The sequence below is a fragment of the Gastrolobium bilobum genome, unplaced genomic scaffold, assembly GCF_033153095.1.
Source record: "Gastrolobium bilobum isolate Gb01-03AN ecotype WA unplaced genomic scaffold, APGP_CSIRO_Gbil_v1 utg6455, whole genome shotgun sequence".
NCBI lineage: Eukaryota > Viridiplantae > Streptophyta > Magnoliopsida > Fabales > Fabaceae > Gastrolobium > Gastrolobium bilobum.
In genome coordinates this window covers 379,904-399,503 of record NW_026898105.1, presented here as the reverse complement: position 1 = coordinate 399,503, position 19,600 = coordinate 379,904, and the positions used below count along the sequence as shown (strand labels likewise).

At 30.2% G+C, this 19,600-nt stretch overlaps 1 protein-coding gene across 1 annotated transcript; it reads left to right on the top strand.

Annotated features, from left to right (window-relative positions):
- The first annotated feature begins 8,248 nt into the window (after positions 1–8,248).
- On the top strand, positions 8,249–12,057 carry LOC133312908 (cyclin-D1-1). The gene is made up of 6 exons (XM_061514187.1): positions 8,249–8,607; positions 8,763–8,849; positions 10,031–10,129; positions 10,328–10,529; positions 10,687–10,817; positions 10,900–12,057. The coding sequence occupies exons 1-6, from the start codon at positions 8,353–8,355 to the stop codon at positions 11,131–11,133; spliced, it is 1,008 nt and encodes a 335-aa protein (XP_061370171.1). The 5' UTR covers positions 8,249–8,352; the 3' UTR covers positions 11,134–12,057.
- Positions 12,058–19,600: the final 7,543 nt, after the last annotated feature.

Genomic DNA, 19,600 nt, shown 5'->3' with positions numbered 1-19,600 from the left:
ATATATATATATATATATATATATATATATATATATATATATTATATAGACATGCTGACTTTCTTTTGACAATTTCAATCATTTTATTTAGCTAAGCTTTAACCATACTAACTCAATCAATTAAAATCTAACGAAAATATAACTAGGTAATCATTACCTAGGTAAAAAAATCTACTCAACGTTATCTCTTTGGTTATACGTGTCTTTCTCATATTTAATTAAAATTTATATGACGGGCGCCTACTTCTTCTCACCTCAGGGCTACTACATGAGCCAACTATTATATGAGCATGGCGCTTTAAGCGCTACCATAATACACAACATGGCGCATTTTGTGCCAACGCCTACTTTATATAGATTGGCATTTGTTGAAAAATCACAACAGTGACAGAAAAAAGTATAAGTAAAAAAAAAAGAAAATAGATTGAATATAAAAAAAGAAAGAAAAGAAGAAATAATATCAAATATACCTAAATAAAAAATAATAAAATAAACTGAGCAAAAAAATAAAAAAAAAGATCAAATATGATAAAAATTTACAATACACATTTTTTTATCTATTATTTATTTTTTATCTTATTTTTCTTCTATTTCTTTCAACAGTAATAAAAAAAATCAAAAAGTAAAAAAATAAAAAAGACCAAACACATCTATATAAAAAAGAATGAACTAGACGAAGGACAAAAAAAAATAAAACCAAATACATTGGAAACTAACAATAGTGATTTGAGCAAAAAAAAATAAAAAAAATCAAATATGATAAAAATTTACAATACACATTTTTTATCTATTATTTATTTTTTATCTTATTTTTCTTCTATTTCTTTCAACAGTAATAAAAAAAATCAAAAAGTAAAAAAATAAAAAGACCAAACATATCTATATAAAAAAGAATGAACTAGACGAAGGACAAAAAAAAAATAATAAAAAATAAAACCAAATACATTGGAAACTAACAATAGTGATTTTTTTTTTGTTCTATTTCTTTTATTTATTTTTTATCTTAATTTTTATTTTTATTTTTTTATCTTCAGAGTATTTATTTTTTCATTTAAAATATTTTTTTAAATTTAATCTTTTCTATCCCTATTATATTTTTTAAAATATTTGATCTTATTTTTCCTTCTATTTTTTGTCCTTAATCTATTTTAATTTTTTATTTAGACACATTTGATCCTTTTTTTCTATTTTTCTTTTAGCCTTTTATTAAGTGTTCTAAATTTTATTAACATTTAGCATTTTTTTATCACTTTATTTTCTTCTTCTGAGAAGGATAAAATAGATATATTTAGTTAAGTTTTTAACATTGTTAAGGAGGATTGTGGAGAGAAAAAATCACACGGGTTAAGTTATTAAAAATAAAACATATGAGTATAAGTGATTCAAAACAATATTATTTATAGGAGTTTTTTGAACTTTTTCCAAAATTCAATTATATTATTTATTATTTGAAATTTTAAAAAGTTTCAATAATATAACCAAATTATATAAACATTAATTTATTAGGTACAACATTTCTATTTTTGTTGGAAAAAAATTTCTCTCACCCTCATATAAAATTTAGTAGGTTTAATCAATTTTTGCTTTTTTTTAATGAGATCTGACAGGAAATTTTTTTCTGAATAAAAACAAAAATATTTTTCCTTAATTAATTTTTAATACATTTAAGCATCAAAATCAAAAATTAACAACAAATTAAAAAAATAATACAACCAAATGAAACTCTAATAAAATTATAGTATGTTTTATTTTCAAATATTTCTCTAATAAAAATAATACAAACAAATGAAACTCTAATAAAAATTATTTTCAAATATTTTGTTGATTCGACCATCCATAAAAGTATTTTAGTTTTACTGATAGCCCTCCTGGTTTTACTTAAATTGCATTATACGGAGTTGGCAAAATGGGCCAACCTACATCGCCTTCTTTCAACCCGCCAAGATGGGACTGGGCAGATTGACCCGCTATTGATGAGTGCGTTAAAAATATCAACCACCCCATTTTGAGATGAGTCCGTAATTTAGCAGGTCAACTCACAAAAAAATAAAATATTAAAAAAAATATTAATACTAATCTTTTATTTCTTTTTTTAGAGTTACCCAACCTAATTACCTCTTTGAGGCGAGTTGGCTCCCTCCGGAATCCCCACGAGCTTTGACTCTTTGAGCCGGCTATGGGACTAATCCGGAGTGCGGGGGATCAGTGATGGCTAAAGGTTCAGCCCCCTCCCCAAGAATGCATTCAGCAGGAATCGAACACATGTCCACCCCCACTAACTCAGCGCCAAGTTACCAACTGAGCTGCACACATTGGGTCTAATCTTTTATTTCTAATCTCTAGTGTATAAATATTCCTCAAGTTTAAAAAAAAAAGCATCAAGCAATAAGTCAAAGACCAAAGAATGATTTAAGTCAATAATTTCATTTAACATAACAATACAAATCATATCTTAAGATCAATTAATAATTTTGGTGTTATTATATAACAAAATAATGACATTAAACATATGAATATTTGCAAATGAACACATCATTACAATTTATAACTAGAATTTCATAAGCATTAGTTTGATTTATATGGATACTAGCATTTAAATCCAAACATAAGCTTAACTTTCGTGTGTGTTAATCTCTTTTTTTGTCGATTTAAAAATAAATAAAAAAATAATTCTTGATAAAATAATAATATTATGGCCATAAAAGAAAAGATGTTGTCTCACATAATAGTCATTCACATAATCCTATCAGCAATAATTTATATATATATATATATATATATATATATATATTTAAAAAAGTGACATGCGAGTTAACCTGCATCGTCCTTTAATTTAACTCGCTTCACATATAGGCAAGAGTTATTTGGATTGATGAGTTGAAATACACAATCCAGGCCGTCCCATTTTAGCGAGTTAGTGGGCTAATCTATCATATCCAACCCCATTTTACCAAGTATTATCCTATTAATTTAATTTAGTTAAGATGACGTTAAATCTGATTATGTACTTTTTTATTGTTATTAAAATTGTTATTTATTTATTTATGAAATAAGCCAAATTTTGTATTTCACCTTATTATAAGGTTAACATATATATGCATATAATGTGTGATTTGATATCATTATTATACATTTGTCACGCATCCAACCAAATTAAAAATAAATAAATTTAACTTACTATATACCTTTAGGAACTCTATTCGCATTTTAGTAGTTTTATTTGTTTAATTTTCTAAACTCAAGAGGAACTGTATATGTCCGTGTGCAAATATTTGTAATATTGTAATTTTCTTCATAATTTTGAGCATATCACATTTAAGCTGCACTGATATGATATGTATTTGATTTTATTGAGATTAAACTTTAAACAATGCCAAATATAATACCATGGCAATCCTAAAAATTTGTCTCTTCACAAAACTTATTGGTGCCTTTTACTTCATTTCCTACTTTTGGGTTGGGGGGAGTTTGGAAATGTAAACTGCAGTTGCTTTCATCCATAGTCCCACCGGAATGGCTTCCGATGCATTGGCTCTATAGTTTAACAGGGAAATATTCACCTAATCTTTATTCACGCATGTGACTCTACATGAATAATTGTATTACAAACCCCGAAAATGATTTTGTCCATGTGCTTAAGGAAATGAATCTTACAAATATTCAAGGAGGATTGGGAAAATTTTAAATTTTAAAATAAATTAAACAAAATTCGGTTATTGTTCACTAACTCATCAAAATTTTATAGTATATATATATATATATATATATATATATATATATATATATATATATATATATATATAATATTTTATTTATGTAACTAATATTTTTCTTTGCTTATTTTTAAATCAGGGTACAATCGTTTAAAATAGGAAGAGAGTTTTGTCTTGTCATTAAGCTTTAATTTCCAAAAGGGTCTATCCAACTAATGTGTGCATGATTCTTGAGACGCGTGTACGGCTCCAAACAAAACAAGTGTTGGTTTTTGCCCCAAAAAATTCACCGAAGGGCCAAGATGTCTAAGATTAGGACAAATAAAAGGTGGTTGCCAGTGCGTTTCTAAAATGACGCCAGATTTAGGGGGGATTTGAAGTAAGATTTCTTTTATTAGTTTTTTTTCATTTTCCTTCAAGCCAATAGAAAGAATATCAATATTTTGCATCCTTTATAAACTTTTTATAAATAACAATAATTATACTTGTGTGTTTAACTTTTCAAAATTGATTTGTATAATTATAATAAATTCTTTTTTTCTAAAGTTATTTTAGTTAATTTTATCTAATATTTATAGAAATGACGTTATTTTGAGACGAAAATCATTGCGTGTTTGTAATCTTAATTTATTTTAAGATTATCATAGTCTTTATTATTTTATTTTATTTATATTTTTAATCCAAAACAATATCGTTTAAATGAATATTAGACAAAATTATCTAAAATAACGTTAGTATTTTTTCCCCATAATTGTATTGGAACAATTCACTCTTATACATGATAAACTATAATTATTCGAAAAAACGTGTGTCATTTTAAAGGATGTAAAGTTATGTCATTTTAAGTGAGAGAACAAGATAAATTATGGATGAGAGAGAGTGGACAAAAAAAATAAAACTGTGGGTCTCACCTCTTTGTGAGAATAAAATGACACAAATTATATCATTCAGGACAAACATTTTTTTCCAAATTATCACTATTAAAAGTTTATCTAAAGTGAGGAGACAAGTATTTGCCCTTTTAAATGATATAATTTGTGTCATTTTATTCTTACAAAAAAGTGAGATTCACACTTTTACTTTTTTTGTCCACTCTCTCTCACTTAAGAGTAGACTATCAACCTGTAAACGGGGATGAAAAACTCAATGTACAATAAACTAGAGATACTCAAATATAGAAGATAACAGTTGAACTGATGGTGTTTGGTAAGAGGGAAAAAAAATTGCTCAGGAAAGTGAGGTGAGAAAAATAATTTAGCCATATTTGATAGGAGTAAAGTAAACAAGTGGTTGGCAAATATTTCTTGCTCGGTAACAATTTTACACAATAGGAAACATTATTATCAAACGTATGGTAAAACAATTTGCCCACATCCAACACACATTTTCTTATTTTACCCAGCAATAAATTTTGGCCTACCAAACACCTTTTCTTATCTTACCCGGCTATAAATTTTTCCCACCATGTTCTCGACAAATTTTTTTGACTGGTAAACAAATATCTTCTCTACTAAACGCCCTTAATAAATCCTTTGTTTAAAGAGGTGTTTGATATAAGTTTTTTTTTTTTTGTTGAAATGTTGAAAAAGTGGGATGAGGAAATTTTTTTTACCATGGTATGAATAAAAGTAAAAAAATTTCGGGATATTTCTTTCCCCATCATTTTTGCTTTTAACTACATATGGGCAAAAAAATAATCTCATTTTATCTATGATATTTTTTTGTTCCACCAACGAGGAAACACATTTTCACATTTTGAGAAAAAATGGCTCTTATACAATATATCAGCATATGTGTAAAAAGAAAAAAAAAATAGTACAAAAAAAATGGATAATTTTATTATTTTGATTCAGATTCTGATTAATATTTTATAATTAATCAAACTTTACTGACAAATTTTTGACATACCAAACACACAAAAAATTTCTATCATGTTTCAGAAAATATATTTTTTCTGATAAAAAAAAAAATATCTCCTACCAAATGGTCGTACATATTAAGTGGAACTAAGCCTTTGAAAAAATTAGGGAGATTTTTAAAGCGGAGAATTTTATCTTCACGTGAAATGAATAACCACGTGACATCAGCCGGAACGGTCATACTGCTAATGTCCCCATTATTGTATATCAAATCTAAGAGTCGCAAATTTCGGAAATGGTAAAGACTAAAAGAAGCACAAATTGTTTTTTTTGGAAACAAAGAAGCACAAATTTAAAATTGAATTAGTGAAATTTGTTAAGATTTTAAACATCAATTGATTGAAAAAAATATCTCTTTAAAGCATATAAAATCATGTCATTTTAATTAAAATTATTGTATTTTAAAGTGAGAAAAATATTTACACAATGAAATATTATGGTGGTGAAGAGGAGAAGTTATTGAGATTTTTTTTAATTTAAATATTGACTAAAACACCTCTATTTTTAAAATTACAATGTGCTTCAAAAAGAGAAGCAATTTTCCAAAAAAAATATAACATTCTTAATACTCACTTGTAGTCCAACCAAATTTTGTTTATTACTTTTTTTTTTGAAAAAGCCGAACAGATTTTTTTTTTGGTAAACACCGAACAGATTTTTAAATATAACCTATATAAAAGTGTTTTCCTTGCTTTTATTTTTTTTTTTAAAATATTTTAAAGAGTAATTTTGTATTTGAAATATGCAATCAAATTGTGCAAAAATCTTAAGTAATGATAAGTTTCTACGTTAAGTTTTTATTATATTTTTTATATTTTAACCTATCATTCTTTCCTCCAAATAAAGACAGTGTAGCTTGATCTGACATATTTTATTACACAAGTCAAATTCATATTTTTGAAATAGTATGATATACTATGTAAATTATATGTATGTTTTTAAAAAGACATATCTAACTTAAAAACTGACTGATTTAATCTAGAAACTATCATATTTATTCAATTTTCTATGTAATTCATTAATTTTATATATAATAATGTACGAATTTTTGTTAAAAGCCTAATAAAAGTACATCTCTTCCCAGATTAATACTGAATTAATTGAACATTTTTCATTTATAAAATTACACATATTCCTGACATTTTATTAGGGGAAAAGTTTAAATAACCTTTGTGATTGGTTATTAAATCATTTATCCCTTATATTTTATTTTTTATCATTTATCCCTTGTATTTTTTTCCTTTCAAATCTCTCCTTACCGGTGTTAGAGTTTCTAATTATGATTATTATTATTCTACCTTTCCTTATAAAAATACACTTCAGTTACCTATTTTTTTTTATCATATAAAATCTATCCAGTTACATATAAAACTCCTCTAATCATGACTATTTTACTTGCTTCTTAGAAACATTAAAAAGAAAATTTATTCCCTTATGAAGCTTCATAAATTTTGTCAAAAACTAAGATAAATTTTATATGGAAAGAGTAAAATTTGGAGAAAAAGATTACAAGATACCTTAAATATATTTTTATAAAAATGATAGAATAATTATATTAATTAAAAACTCTAATATTGTTAAGGAGTGACTTGAATGAAAAAAGCACCGGAGTAAACGATAAAAAATAAAATATAGGAGAGTAAGTAATCACAAGATATTTTATATGGAAAGAGTAAAATTTGTAGAAGAAGATTACAAGATGGCTTAAATATATTTTTATAAAATGATAGAATAATCATATTAATTAGAAACTCTAACAGAAGGACTTGAATGAAAAAAGCATTGAAGTAAATGATAAAAAACAAAGTATTTGAACTTTTCTCTTTTATTAACAGGAAAAATATTTTTGCAGCAGATAAGTTATCTGCATTTATTCTTAAAACGATGTCATTTTGGTATTGAAATCTTAAAAAATTATAAATATAAATACTATTATAATCCTGAGATAAATTAAATATTACAAAAACATCATGATTTTCGCCCAAAACGACATCATATTGAACTTACTGCAGATAACTTATCTACAGGCAGAAAAATTGAACTTTTTTTTTGGTAATTAAAAAAAAGCGAACCCTTTATTAATATGATATGTTATATTTATAAATTTATTATTTACAAAAACTTTTACAAACTATATTACGTACTACAAATAACACATATTCAAATAATATATATTACTCATAATATGTAATATAATCTATAAATAAAAAATTTATAAATATAATGTTCCTTCTCACTAATTATAAGAAGGGTTTTATAAGAGTTATGTCATAGGAAAAATGATTGTGTTATGTTATAGAGATTTGTTTTGACTGCATGAGTTTTTTTTTTTTTTTTTTTGGTTTAAAAAATTGCAGATTCCACAAAATATTGTGTGTATAAAAAAATTATTGTGGTCATGATAAATAATAGCGGGAAAACGAAACGCAAGTATTTATACTTTTAACCGGGAAACCAAAGCTCCATAATCGATAGTCGATACTCTCAATGTATTCGAAAAAACTAAAATTAAAAAAACATAAAAATCAAAAACTGACAAGGGCAGCGCATATTTATATTCAAACAAACAGATGAAGAATTTACATGTATTTTTCATCAACAGCCACACTCTCTCCCTCCACTCTCTCACTGCAACTCACAGTTCCGGCGACTTCTCCGATCAAGTTCCGGCCACCTCTCATCCCCAGCCATGGCGACGATATGAGCCGCCGCCGTTCGCCATGTCGATTTCCTGCTCCAACTGCTTCTCCGACTCCGACCTCCTCTGCGTAGAGGACACCTCCGGAATCTTGTCCGGAGAGTCGCCGGAATACTCCTCCGACCTCGATTCCTCGTCGCCGTCGGATGATGAGTCTATAGCCGGACTCATCGAAGACGAACACAACTTCGTCCCCGGATTAGACTACCTCTCCAGGTTCCAGTCTCGCTCACTCGACGCCTCCGCCAGAGAAGAATCCGTTGCATGGATTCTCAAGGTAATCTCCTTTTTCACCGTCTTTCGTATCCTCCGGCGGAACCGGCCGATGCTAAATGTTCCGGTCGTAACCGTCTCTCTGAAAACGGTTCGGGCTATTTAGATCTATTTTTTTGTTTTTCTCATGCGAATTGGTTTGTAATCTGGTGGTTGCAGGTGCAGGCTTATTATGCTTTTCAACCGCTTACGGCTTATCTTTCCGTCAATTACATGGATCGGTTCTTGAATTCTCGGCAGTTGCCGGTGAGTTCTGTGAAGTTCAATTCCAGAAAATTAAAAAATTATAAATCAAAAATAGAAAAAAGGAACATAAAGACTGAGTGAGCTTGTGACTTTGGGTAATTGTTATTATTATCATACATGTGCGTGGAAAAAACAAATTCTATGCAGTAATTATGTATGACTTTTCTAATGCGAAGTGGAAATGTCCAAGGTGCATTATTATAATAAAATCATTTTTTAATGATTTAATTAATTTAAATCCATTAAAATATGAGCAGGAGAAATGTCATTTTAGGAGAAAAATAGATATAAGGAATGCAAGTCATGGAAGAGAAAGTGAGTGAGTTTTTTTTAATTTAAATTTTAAATAAAAAAATATTATTTTGTGTCTATCTCTCTCTTAAAATGACATAACTTTATGTCATTTGAAATGTCAAACACTTTTTCCTTAAAATATATATGTATTATAGAAAAAAGGAGTGTCTTTTTTAAAGCACACAAACTTATATTTTTTTAGCAATTTTTAATTATGCATTTTCAAGAATATATAATTATAATATTAAAGTTGTATTTTTTTTTTACTTTTCACGTCAGCATAACTTCTGAAAAGAAAAAAAGTACAACTTTAATATTATAACTATAAATTTTCGAAAACATTTATAATTAAAACTGCTTAAAAAAAATATAATTTGTGTAATTTAAAAAAATACTCACTAAATGCATGTATTATTCAGCTAATGTCGTCCACGTTACGTATATATTTCTACTCTTTTGTTTTATTGTTGGTTACGTTACGTACAAATATTATACGTGCCTGTTATTATTTCCAATAAATTATAATTCGTTTATTACATTAAGAAGAAATATTTTAAATCTTCTTCACTAATCTTCTTATAAATATTTTAATTTACTAAATAAAAAACTATAATTATATTTACTTTTTCACTTAATGCTAAATATTAAGTATCAAGAAAATTATTGAGGAGATTAACAAAATTCTTTTAACAATGCATCATAATGTTTTTGTTGTGCAAATAACAATAATGATAGCTTGATGAAGCTTCTAGTACTCTCGTCTAGGCACGTGTATTGCACTTGGGGATTTGCGCCAGAAAGTTTGATAAGTATTATCGTGATAAATTGATAATGATGATAATTACCTTTTTTAACTTACTGTTTGATATATATAAATATGTTTACAGCAGGCAAATGGGTGGCCACTGCAACTTCTATCAGTTGCGTGCTTGTCTTTAGCAGCAAAGATGGAGGAACCTCTTGTTCCGTCTCTGTTGGACCTTCAGGTATACTTCGAACATGTCTAGCCACTGGCCACATTCTTAATTGAGTGTAATAAAACGATATCAGAGACACATTATTGATAAATTTTTCTTTTTTGGTTTAGTGATGTATACATTAATTAAATTCTAGGGTGACTCGGTTTGTCGTTGGTTATGTACATCATACTTGACACTAAGTCATTCGTAATTTAATGTATACAGGTAGAAGGTGCCAAATACATATTTGAGCCAAGAACAATTAGAAGGATGGAGCTACTTGTTCTGGGCGTCCTGGATTGGAGGCTAAGATCAGTCACTCCATTTAGCTTTCTCGATTTCTTTGCGTGCAAGTTAGATTCAACTGGAACTTTTACTGGGTTCCTCATTTCACGGGCTACACAAATTATCTTATCCAATATCCAAGGTATACTCTTGTCTCCTGTAGCCATTTGGGAAGAATAGCTATACGTGTAAAGATGTAAAGTTTAAGTTGAATTAAAATAAATAAAAAATGCTGGAAAGTGGTGAAGGTAGACATTTTATGTTGTGACATTTTTCTGTTTGTATTTTTTTTTCCCCAGAGGCCAACTTTATTGCATATTGGCCATCATGCATTGCTGCCGCGGCCATACTCTTTGCAGCTAACGAAATTCCTAATTGGTCTCTCGTTAAGCCTGAGCAAGCCGAATCATGGTGCGAGGGGCTAAGAAAAGTAAGCATGCTTATGTTGTTGTTATATGTTTTTAAATGAAAATACCATGTTGTCAAAATAAATATATCTTTGATCGTTGCAGGAGAAAATTATCGGGTGCTACCAATTATTGCAAGAACTTGTGATTGACAATAACCGGAGGAAACCCCCTAAAGTGTTACCACAGCTTCGAGTGACAACCCTCACCCAAATGAGGTCAAGTGTCTCCTCATTCTCATCCTCCTCCTCCTCTTCTCCTTCGTCCTCATTGCCTTATAAAAGGAGGAAATTGAATAACTGTTTGTGGGTAGATGATGACAAAGGAAACTCCAAGTGAAGAGAAAAAGAATATTAATAAAGGAAGAAAAAAGAAACAAATAAGGTGGTGGTCCAACTTGTCCAGAAACCTCAACATTTTTTAGAGGATTTTTGAGTTAAAAATTGACTTGAGTCATGGTGTACATTATAATATATACTATAATGTGCGAGAGTTGTGAGCTTTTATTATTCTTATTATTATTTTGTTGGTGGGTATTGCCATTCATCAATGGCTTCGCAGATTCCCAAGGGAGGGGAATTTTGCAACATAAATATATTGCTTTGGAAAAGGGAGAGAGAGAGAGAGGAAATACACAAAGATGCATTTATTAATGGTTTGGTATAAGTGTGGAAGAAAGAAGTGAAGAATTCGGAATTCAAAGTTGCGCTGGTTATTGGTAAAAGAGAAGAACATGGTGGGACACTGCTCGAGAGCTTGGAAAGAAAAGTAGAGTCGCAGAGCAGATATATCAATTGGGTTGGCAAAACTTGGGGATTGAAACTTCGATGTTTGAGCAGTTTCTTAATATGGGATTTCAAAGTCAGGCTTCCCGTCTTGGCCAGCATCTTTGCTTCAACTTTCACGCTATTTTGATGGGAACCACAAGAATACAAAAAATATATGGTAATAAGTTAAAGCTGGCTACATTTTGTGGACTTTTTCTTATGATGCGCGTGAAGACGCTTCTGGTGCGTGCCACGCACGTGTGTATGTGTGATTTTTTTTGTTTTATTTTTGGCGGGAATTTTCTTTTTCTTTTTGGCCTGGAGTTTTGGCCTAACCATACAGGACCCATTGCCTGGTGTCCACGCGTGTGATGGAAACACGTGGCTATAGTTTTTAAGTTTTGGAATTTTTTTTTTCATTTGTTAAGTGAGGACTACCTTTTCATAGTGGCCTAATTGGCTTGAGAAATGGGAGAAAAGGTCTTTGGGGCCTTTTCCTGCGTGCTTTGTATTGAATTCATTAGTAAAACACTATTAATTTTATAATTTCTTTTATTTACGTATCTCTTTTGTTTCATTCATTTTCTATCATTTTTTGTTTTTTTTATAAACATTTTCTATCATTCTTAACTAGGAAACTTCTTGACTCTTTGAATGAATAATGCGGTTGATGGAAAGTGTCATCCATATGTAATTTCTACATGAATCTTATGTAGGCTTCATACATCCAAATACAATTTAAAATTGTTGGGTTCACAGATGAACTTAATCCACCCAAGAACAAGAGACACATGATTTACAATTAGACACTACGTAGATTCGCCATTTGTTCTTATTACTTAATGAAAAGAAACTTTAAGGCTCTCTCTGGAATCTAGTGAGGCATAACTCTGGAGGGGATGCACTACTCGGTCCCGCTAGCAATAAAGACGATTCAATCAGTGACTGTGACTCAATTAACCAGTGCCTGCTCGTGACCATCTCCAGGCTGTTCTATTATGGTATTATTAAACATACTATCAAGCACTAGCCCTCTGAAATTTCCGACAGTCCTTGTCTTACATTCATGTATTCATTCACTCGGACATATAGATCCTCACATGAGGACCAGTTAATTTGGACACCTTAACATCTCAATTTTTACATCTGATACCTCTTGGCCAATAAATGATTCATAATGAAGTGGAAGAAGGGTAGCAACTACCTAAAGAGCTAGTTTTTGAACCAATAGGAAGATGCCTTTATATATCACTTTGAATATTAAGTTAATTAATTACTAGTACATATTGAAGTTAACAGATTAAGAGCAGAGAAAAATAAAAAATAAAAGCAACAGATCTTAGAAAAGCTACTTTAGTACAGAATTTATTCTCTACAAATACTAAAAGTCCCGACTCACAAAGAGCTTATCATTTAGCCCCATATCCCCGACACAAGGTACATTATTTTTGCATGCAGTTAACACTTGCACATACACCACCATGGCTTTATTCCCATGTCTTCGCAGAAAAAGTGACACCATGCATGTTAGGCATTTGTCTTGCAATCTTATCACACTTGCTTTGCATGACAACCATATGGCCATTCATTGGATAAACATCCTATTCTCTCTATCTCTTCCATACACTTCTGTCTAAACCCATGTTCATCATACTATGCCTCTGCACAGATGGACCATAGTGAAGAAAAATATGCCAGCGTAGTGACAATCTAAGCTCAGTACCTATTTCTCTCATTTCTCTTGGATGCTTCCTTTGCATAATTGATTATGACATGGATCAAGGACCACTCATTGGACCACCTTATTGATTTATTGCATATACCGGGATTTTCCCTTTCCATCTGAATTATTTTTTACCTTTTATGACGCATATAGGATTCATCCTTGAACTAAAATATCTGGATTCCTTATTGAGAAGAGGCATAGTCTCTTTCCTTACATAGTACACACTTACTATTCCTGCTCTATGAATGGCTTCAGGATAGTTCCATCAATGTGGATCCCCCAATCAACCGTCTTATATTCCACTTGTCAATTTATTAATTAACCAATTTATTAAAGGTAATAGAAGCTAGTTAAATCAATTAATGTAATATTTCAAGAGGTCAACTTGGTGGGAACCATGAAGATTTGGATTAAGTGCTTAATTAATCAAACAATTCCAGGGCAGCTGGTAAATGGTGATAATCAACTCAACGATAAATCTTGAGAGCTGCCTCTTTAGGTTCATGTGCGACAAAAATCTTGGACATTAATTAATCAAAAACTTGGTATGCAATTGAAGGATTAATGGGACAGATATTAGGACAAGTCATGGGACGGAAAGACAATATTACCATTAAAACTTTGATTATCAGACACAAACCTGGCCCCTTCCTAAATCTTTCATCAAAAAGTAAAGCACATGTAGAAGAGTATTGATCTCTTTAACCCAAGCTGCTATATATGCAAAGCTAACAAACCTTGACACTAATTAGTTGATGTAAGAAGAGAATATGTATAGCTTGTTTCAAGATAGACTTTGATAGATTAGTATATTTTACAAAATATAAAAGCTATAAAAACTCAATGAGGAAACTTTATATATGGTAATAATAAGGGATTCCATTTCATAGAGTCACTGTTATATTTTCCTATCGTGAAAATTATAGACCTCAAAATAGAGAATCTTTCACTCCCTAATACAACTCACTATCGTACATATTAGTGGTATGTTATGTCACTCACATCAATGAGGTAATGGGTAAAATGGTTATAACTCACTTTCTTTGTTATGATTAGAGAATATTTTCCACCTCTATATACTCCTCTTCTTCCATTGAAGAGACATTTGACATCTATTATTTTTATTAGCCGTCTCGAAATATTGAGTCACGTTACCTTTACACAATGTCCCTCTTTCAACTATCTTTGAGATATTTACACAATGACTCGTCCAAAAGTTTTGATTTATGCTATTGCCTAGAGTATCTCTATATTGACATATTACATCTTTTAAGAAATACATACCTAACTCTCCAACACAAATAACTTACGTACTCTATTTTTTATATCCTTAATTTATGAATGAAATTTTATTTCGGATCTATAGCTGATCAAATTCTAATACTTTACCAATCACATTCGATTTATGCATTTTGCATACATGCTTGAAGTTATAGTGAAAAATTTTCTTGCATCACTCATCTTCTTTAAGAGGCTAGAAGCGTCTTCATCTATTATTTATTAATTTTTTTTATATCTAGATAAGAATAGGTTTTAGTATTCAAAAGTGTTGTTTTCACACTTAATTTCAACACATAGAAATGTTTTATACCTTTTTTTGGGGAGGGAGGGGGGAAGAAGAGAGAGAAGAGAAAAATAGTGAACTCTCATTTCTTCTATTTTTTCTAAATAAAAAAAGATATAAAAAATTCCTTTAAAATAAATTTGTTTTTAAAGTATGTAAGAGTGTATATACTCATACAGGTATCTTAGGAGTTTAGAGCAATATTTTTTTAAAATACGGTACAAGAATAATATTAGGGAAATGTAAGTGTCATATTATATGACACATTTTGTGTCATGTCATAGATACAAAAAGATGTAAATCCTACTGAAAAAAAATAAAATAAAATAAAATTATAAGTCTCACTTTTTTGTGCTTATAGTATGATATAAAATATGTTATGTAACATGACATTCATATTTTTTCGATAATATTATTGCATAATATTTTCTAGATGATCCATAAAAGATACGATTAATGGGTTAGGGCCCATTGAGTATATTTTGATACGAATTGAAGGGTGGCTGTCTAATAACCCGCAGATTGGGGCATGAGGTGAAATGTGAAGCCGTCTAATTGGCTACAAAAAGCTGGAGAACTATATGAGAATTTTGGATTTTGTCATGCCATTGGTTTCCCACCTATATCATCCATCATGAGGGCCAATTAATAGTGTGTATACGGAAGTTTGGGTTATTGATGATAACTTTGTGGAGCTTATAATTTAACTATTATTATGGCATGTGTGGAAAGGAATGACCATAGTAATTATAGTCACCCAATCTACAAGTTAAAATGCAATTAACATTGGATAGACCTATGAGATTATGACATGTGCACCCACATAGCAAGTGGTCCAACTTAACACGTAACTGCTTTTATCTTATTTTGTCTTAAATGTGTAGACTTAACTATGCAGGGTGCTTCCTTATCTCACAATAAAGAAGTAACCTGCCCCACACAGTTCATTTACATGTAAACAATATGAACTTTAAAGTGAGAGGAATGAGGAATCCTAAGTATAAAACCCAAAAGCCAAAATTTCTTTTCCCCTCTCAATAAATGGTAGGGCTTGGAGGGGTTTTGTGTAGGATGTAGAATCTAACTCTTTACTATCTCTTTTTGTTAAGGAATTTCCTACTTTGGTGGCCATATGACAAGGATAGAGGACTGCTATGAAAATTCAGACTTTTTTTGGTTGTAAAATTAGTGTTATGCTCGTGGGGTAGCTGCAAAAAGGTGTCTATTAGAGGCCCATTGAGGGATAAAAGGTTCAAAAGCTAGAATGATTCAGAGTTCTCAGATATGGTTTCTGAGATTTTGATGCTGAATACGAGACACAGCACTAAGCTCAGGTCCTTGACGCACTCATTGTCCCCATTCTACAGCAGATTTTTTTTTTATAAAGAACAAAAGACAGATAATAAAAGAAAAGTAATGAAAAAAATAAGCAAAAATGATGGCGCCAGAACTAAATACGTAAAACTCCTTGTATATATGTCTTTTCTCAATAATGAATATCATGCTCACAATTCCCAACCATATAATCATTTTGATTCTGGCTAATAAATTATGTTGTAGTATTCATAATTAACAAGGCTAGCATGCATGCACATATAATTATACTCATTGATCTAGTCCCTATAGTCATTTACATTATCACAAATGCTACAACCTACAGGGCATAACAGAATTAGCCATGTATAGTGTATAGTATCCTGTAGACATTGTAGCACAAAGTTTAGATGTGTTACTTTTTTTATTTTCTAGCTGTAAATGTGAGCTTTTTTATCGCATACTTGCATTTTTCTCTGTTAGGTCGATGCCATAAAAAGATGGCGAAAGAGGACTAGTTTTCGAGGGGGAGCGTGAAGCGTGGATGTCGTGACGTTCTTTATTAATGCTTTGTGATAGTGCCTGCCATGGACCTCCATAATAGAGTGGTGACAAAAGGGTCGTCTTCTTAATCATCAATACTCTATATAGAGCCACACCATCTATTATATAACCCCCCCACCACACCACCTCTTCAACATCGATTTCCATCACTCGATCAGTTACTTATTATATACTATAGATTATAAATAATTAACTTTCCTCTCTTGTCCTAATCAATAATATAAAGAAGTACCCAACAATAACTTTAAATGTGAAAGCAGCATGACATGTCCGAAATTCATTAGCTCATTTACATAATGAAAAAGAAAAAACAGGGAAAAGGGTAAAGTTTGTTTTCTTGGCAGCAAAATATGACAAAGTTTGGAGCGTGAGTATAAAATGATAACGATGATATAACATTATTTTTAGGGTACAAAAGAACTGAAGCGGTAAAAGTTTTACCTGGTGGGGCTCTTGCATGTATAGTACAGCAATGAAAAACCCAAAGAAAAGATGGAATAGACAGAAGAAAGAGGGGAAACTGTTTAGCCGAAAGATTTTACCCGAATTGCATAATTATGAACGAATAAAGATGAAGTAAAAAAAAGCAGAGTTGAGAAAGTACAACGAAAATGCATAGATTGAACTAATTTATATAAAGTGAATGGAAAGGTAGATATGGTTCCTCACACGGTTATTCTGATCCTTCCTTTAGTCATTAATCATATAGTGTTTATACCATGCTATTACTTTTTAAAAAGCGTGAAGATGAAAGGTAAATATTCTCTATACTATACTTGCTTTCTTCAATGAAATTAGAATAGAAAGAGATACCACTATAGTGCAATATTTCAAAACATTAATCCCACGGAGGCCAAGCACCTTCCCACCTATGATGCACGGACACAGGACACGACACGCCGACACATTAATTCTAAAAAATGTCATATTTCTACATATTGGGACACGTTTTGATATTAAATAAAAATTTTAATATATATAATATAATTTATATTTAATACATATAAGAGTCTATAATAAGTCATATAACCAATCAAATATTTAAATTTCATAATATAAATATAAATAACTTTTTCGTACTTTGTTAATTTTTAATGTCAAATTTCATAACAGAAAAAAATTAATTTATAAAATATTTCTTTTATATTTAGTTAACAAAATAAAATTAAGATTTAACAAAAAAAAAAAACGTGTCCAAACGTGTCCTCAAATGTTGACCGCGTGTCTGAGCGTGTCTCACACACAAATTTTAAAAAAAATTACGTGTCCGTACATACGAGCTTCCCACCAACCTAAAGTTAAAAAATAAAAAATACCAACATCATGCATTGTAAACATGTTGAAAGAATACCAAGACTTCTATTTTGTCATGTGTACGTAGGGAAAGTGATAAAATGTTGATAATCAAACAGGTTTAATCCTCTTGATACTTTATAAGTTCATATACTTTAATAAATATTTGCAATGTGACGAAAAAAAAGATCAGTTGGGTTTGAGTCACATGGCATTAGTGTTTTGAGTTAGAACCCTAATGGGATTATGCATGATATATTTGATCACTTTCAATGCGGTCACCAATCCCCACTCTTCATTTTCATACCTAAAAGGGGAAAAGCAACTACTTAGAGAGTTAAAAAAAGACGCTCTGTTTAATTATGAAGGTTACAACATACCATTTAGTCAAAAGCTAGTGTTGTCTCGGTTTTTAATTTTCTCAATTGCAGCACACTGTTCACATTACTTTCTACACATTGGATTTTTTTCAACTTTGGAAACTTATAAAAGGTGCTAGTGCCTATCTTTACTGAGATTCTTATAAATTGATTAATTAATTGATATTAATTACATTGATTAATAGAATCACATTCTGTCATGTTCAACTGCAACATTCCCTTTATTGTTTCTTTTTTGTCGGAAGTGACAAATAGATTAGCGTTCATCTATTGTTTAGGCATTTAACTTAGTAATTTTAATCTAGTGCAAGTTGTTGTTCCTAAAGTAAACAATATGAAGATGCGCCATGCACTCTGGGGCTCATTTAGGAGTTTTTATTTGGGCTTCGGTCCAATCGGGATTGGTAGTGGATCAAACATTTGGAGCTAACTACTACGGACATTGAAAAAAAAAAATTTGGGTCCTTATTAGACATAACACATCATTTTTGAAAACTATGCGGGTACTTTAAACTTTGTTATATCATAATCTGAATGCAGATGTTGTGTTTTGTGTGTGTTAAAAACTATGTTTTGTAAGTGTTTGAATTTGATTAAAAAAAAAAAACTAAATGTTCACATAACTAAATTTTGAAACATAATGCTCATAACTGTTTTAGATATCATTATTGCTTCTTTTTTTCTTCTTTTTTTATAGTTGATATCATTATTGCTTTTATATGCATGGAATGATGCATGTCAGTCAAGTATATACATTTATAATTTGAAATTTTCATTTTATATTAATGGGACACTTTATATTATTGGAGCATATGGAACAGTATAATAACTGTAATACAGTTACTTTTCCCCTTGAGTCCTTGACATTTCCCGCCATCTTCAGAAATGGGCTTGTATATTTGGTATTTAGAGGTAAAAGGTTCTTACAGCCCAATTGAGATGGAGATGGAGATGGATTTTATTAATGGAGCTTCATGTTAAGTTTCAAAATTGTAAATAAGCAGGTACTTTGACACTGGCTAATTTAGCCACGTTTATTTAGCTATGTTTCAACCATAGCAAATAATGTTTCAATTTTTTTGAAAATTAGTCACGTTTTGGTCGTAGCTATATATCCGTGGCACTAGCTGAATTTTTCGGCACTGGCTTAAATGCCTTGATGGCTCCGCCACTGCGAGTAGTACATAGTTATAAGGAA

What these genes read in the sequence shown, in the direction of transcription:
- LOC133312908 (XM_061514187.1), top strand. Translation starts at nt 8,353, where the DNA reads ATGTCGATTTCCTGCTCCAACTGCTTCTCCGACTCCGACCTCCTCTGC. An exon ending in TGAATTCTCGGCAGTTGCCG is followed by an intron (nt 8,850 to 10,030) that starts GTGAGTTCTGTG and finishes ATATGTTTACAG; the next exon opens with CAGGCAAATGGGTGGCCACT. An exon ending in TATCTTATCCAATATCCAAG is followed by an intron (nt 10,530 to 10,686) that starts GTATACTCTTGT and finishes TTTTTTCCCCAG; the next exon opens with AGGCCAACTTTATTGCATAT.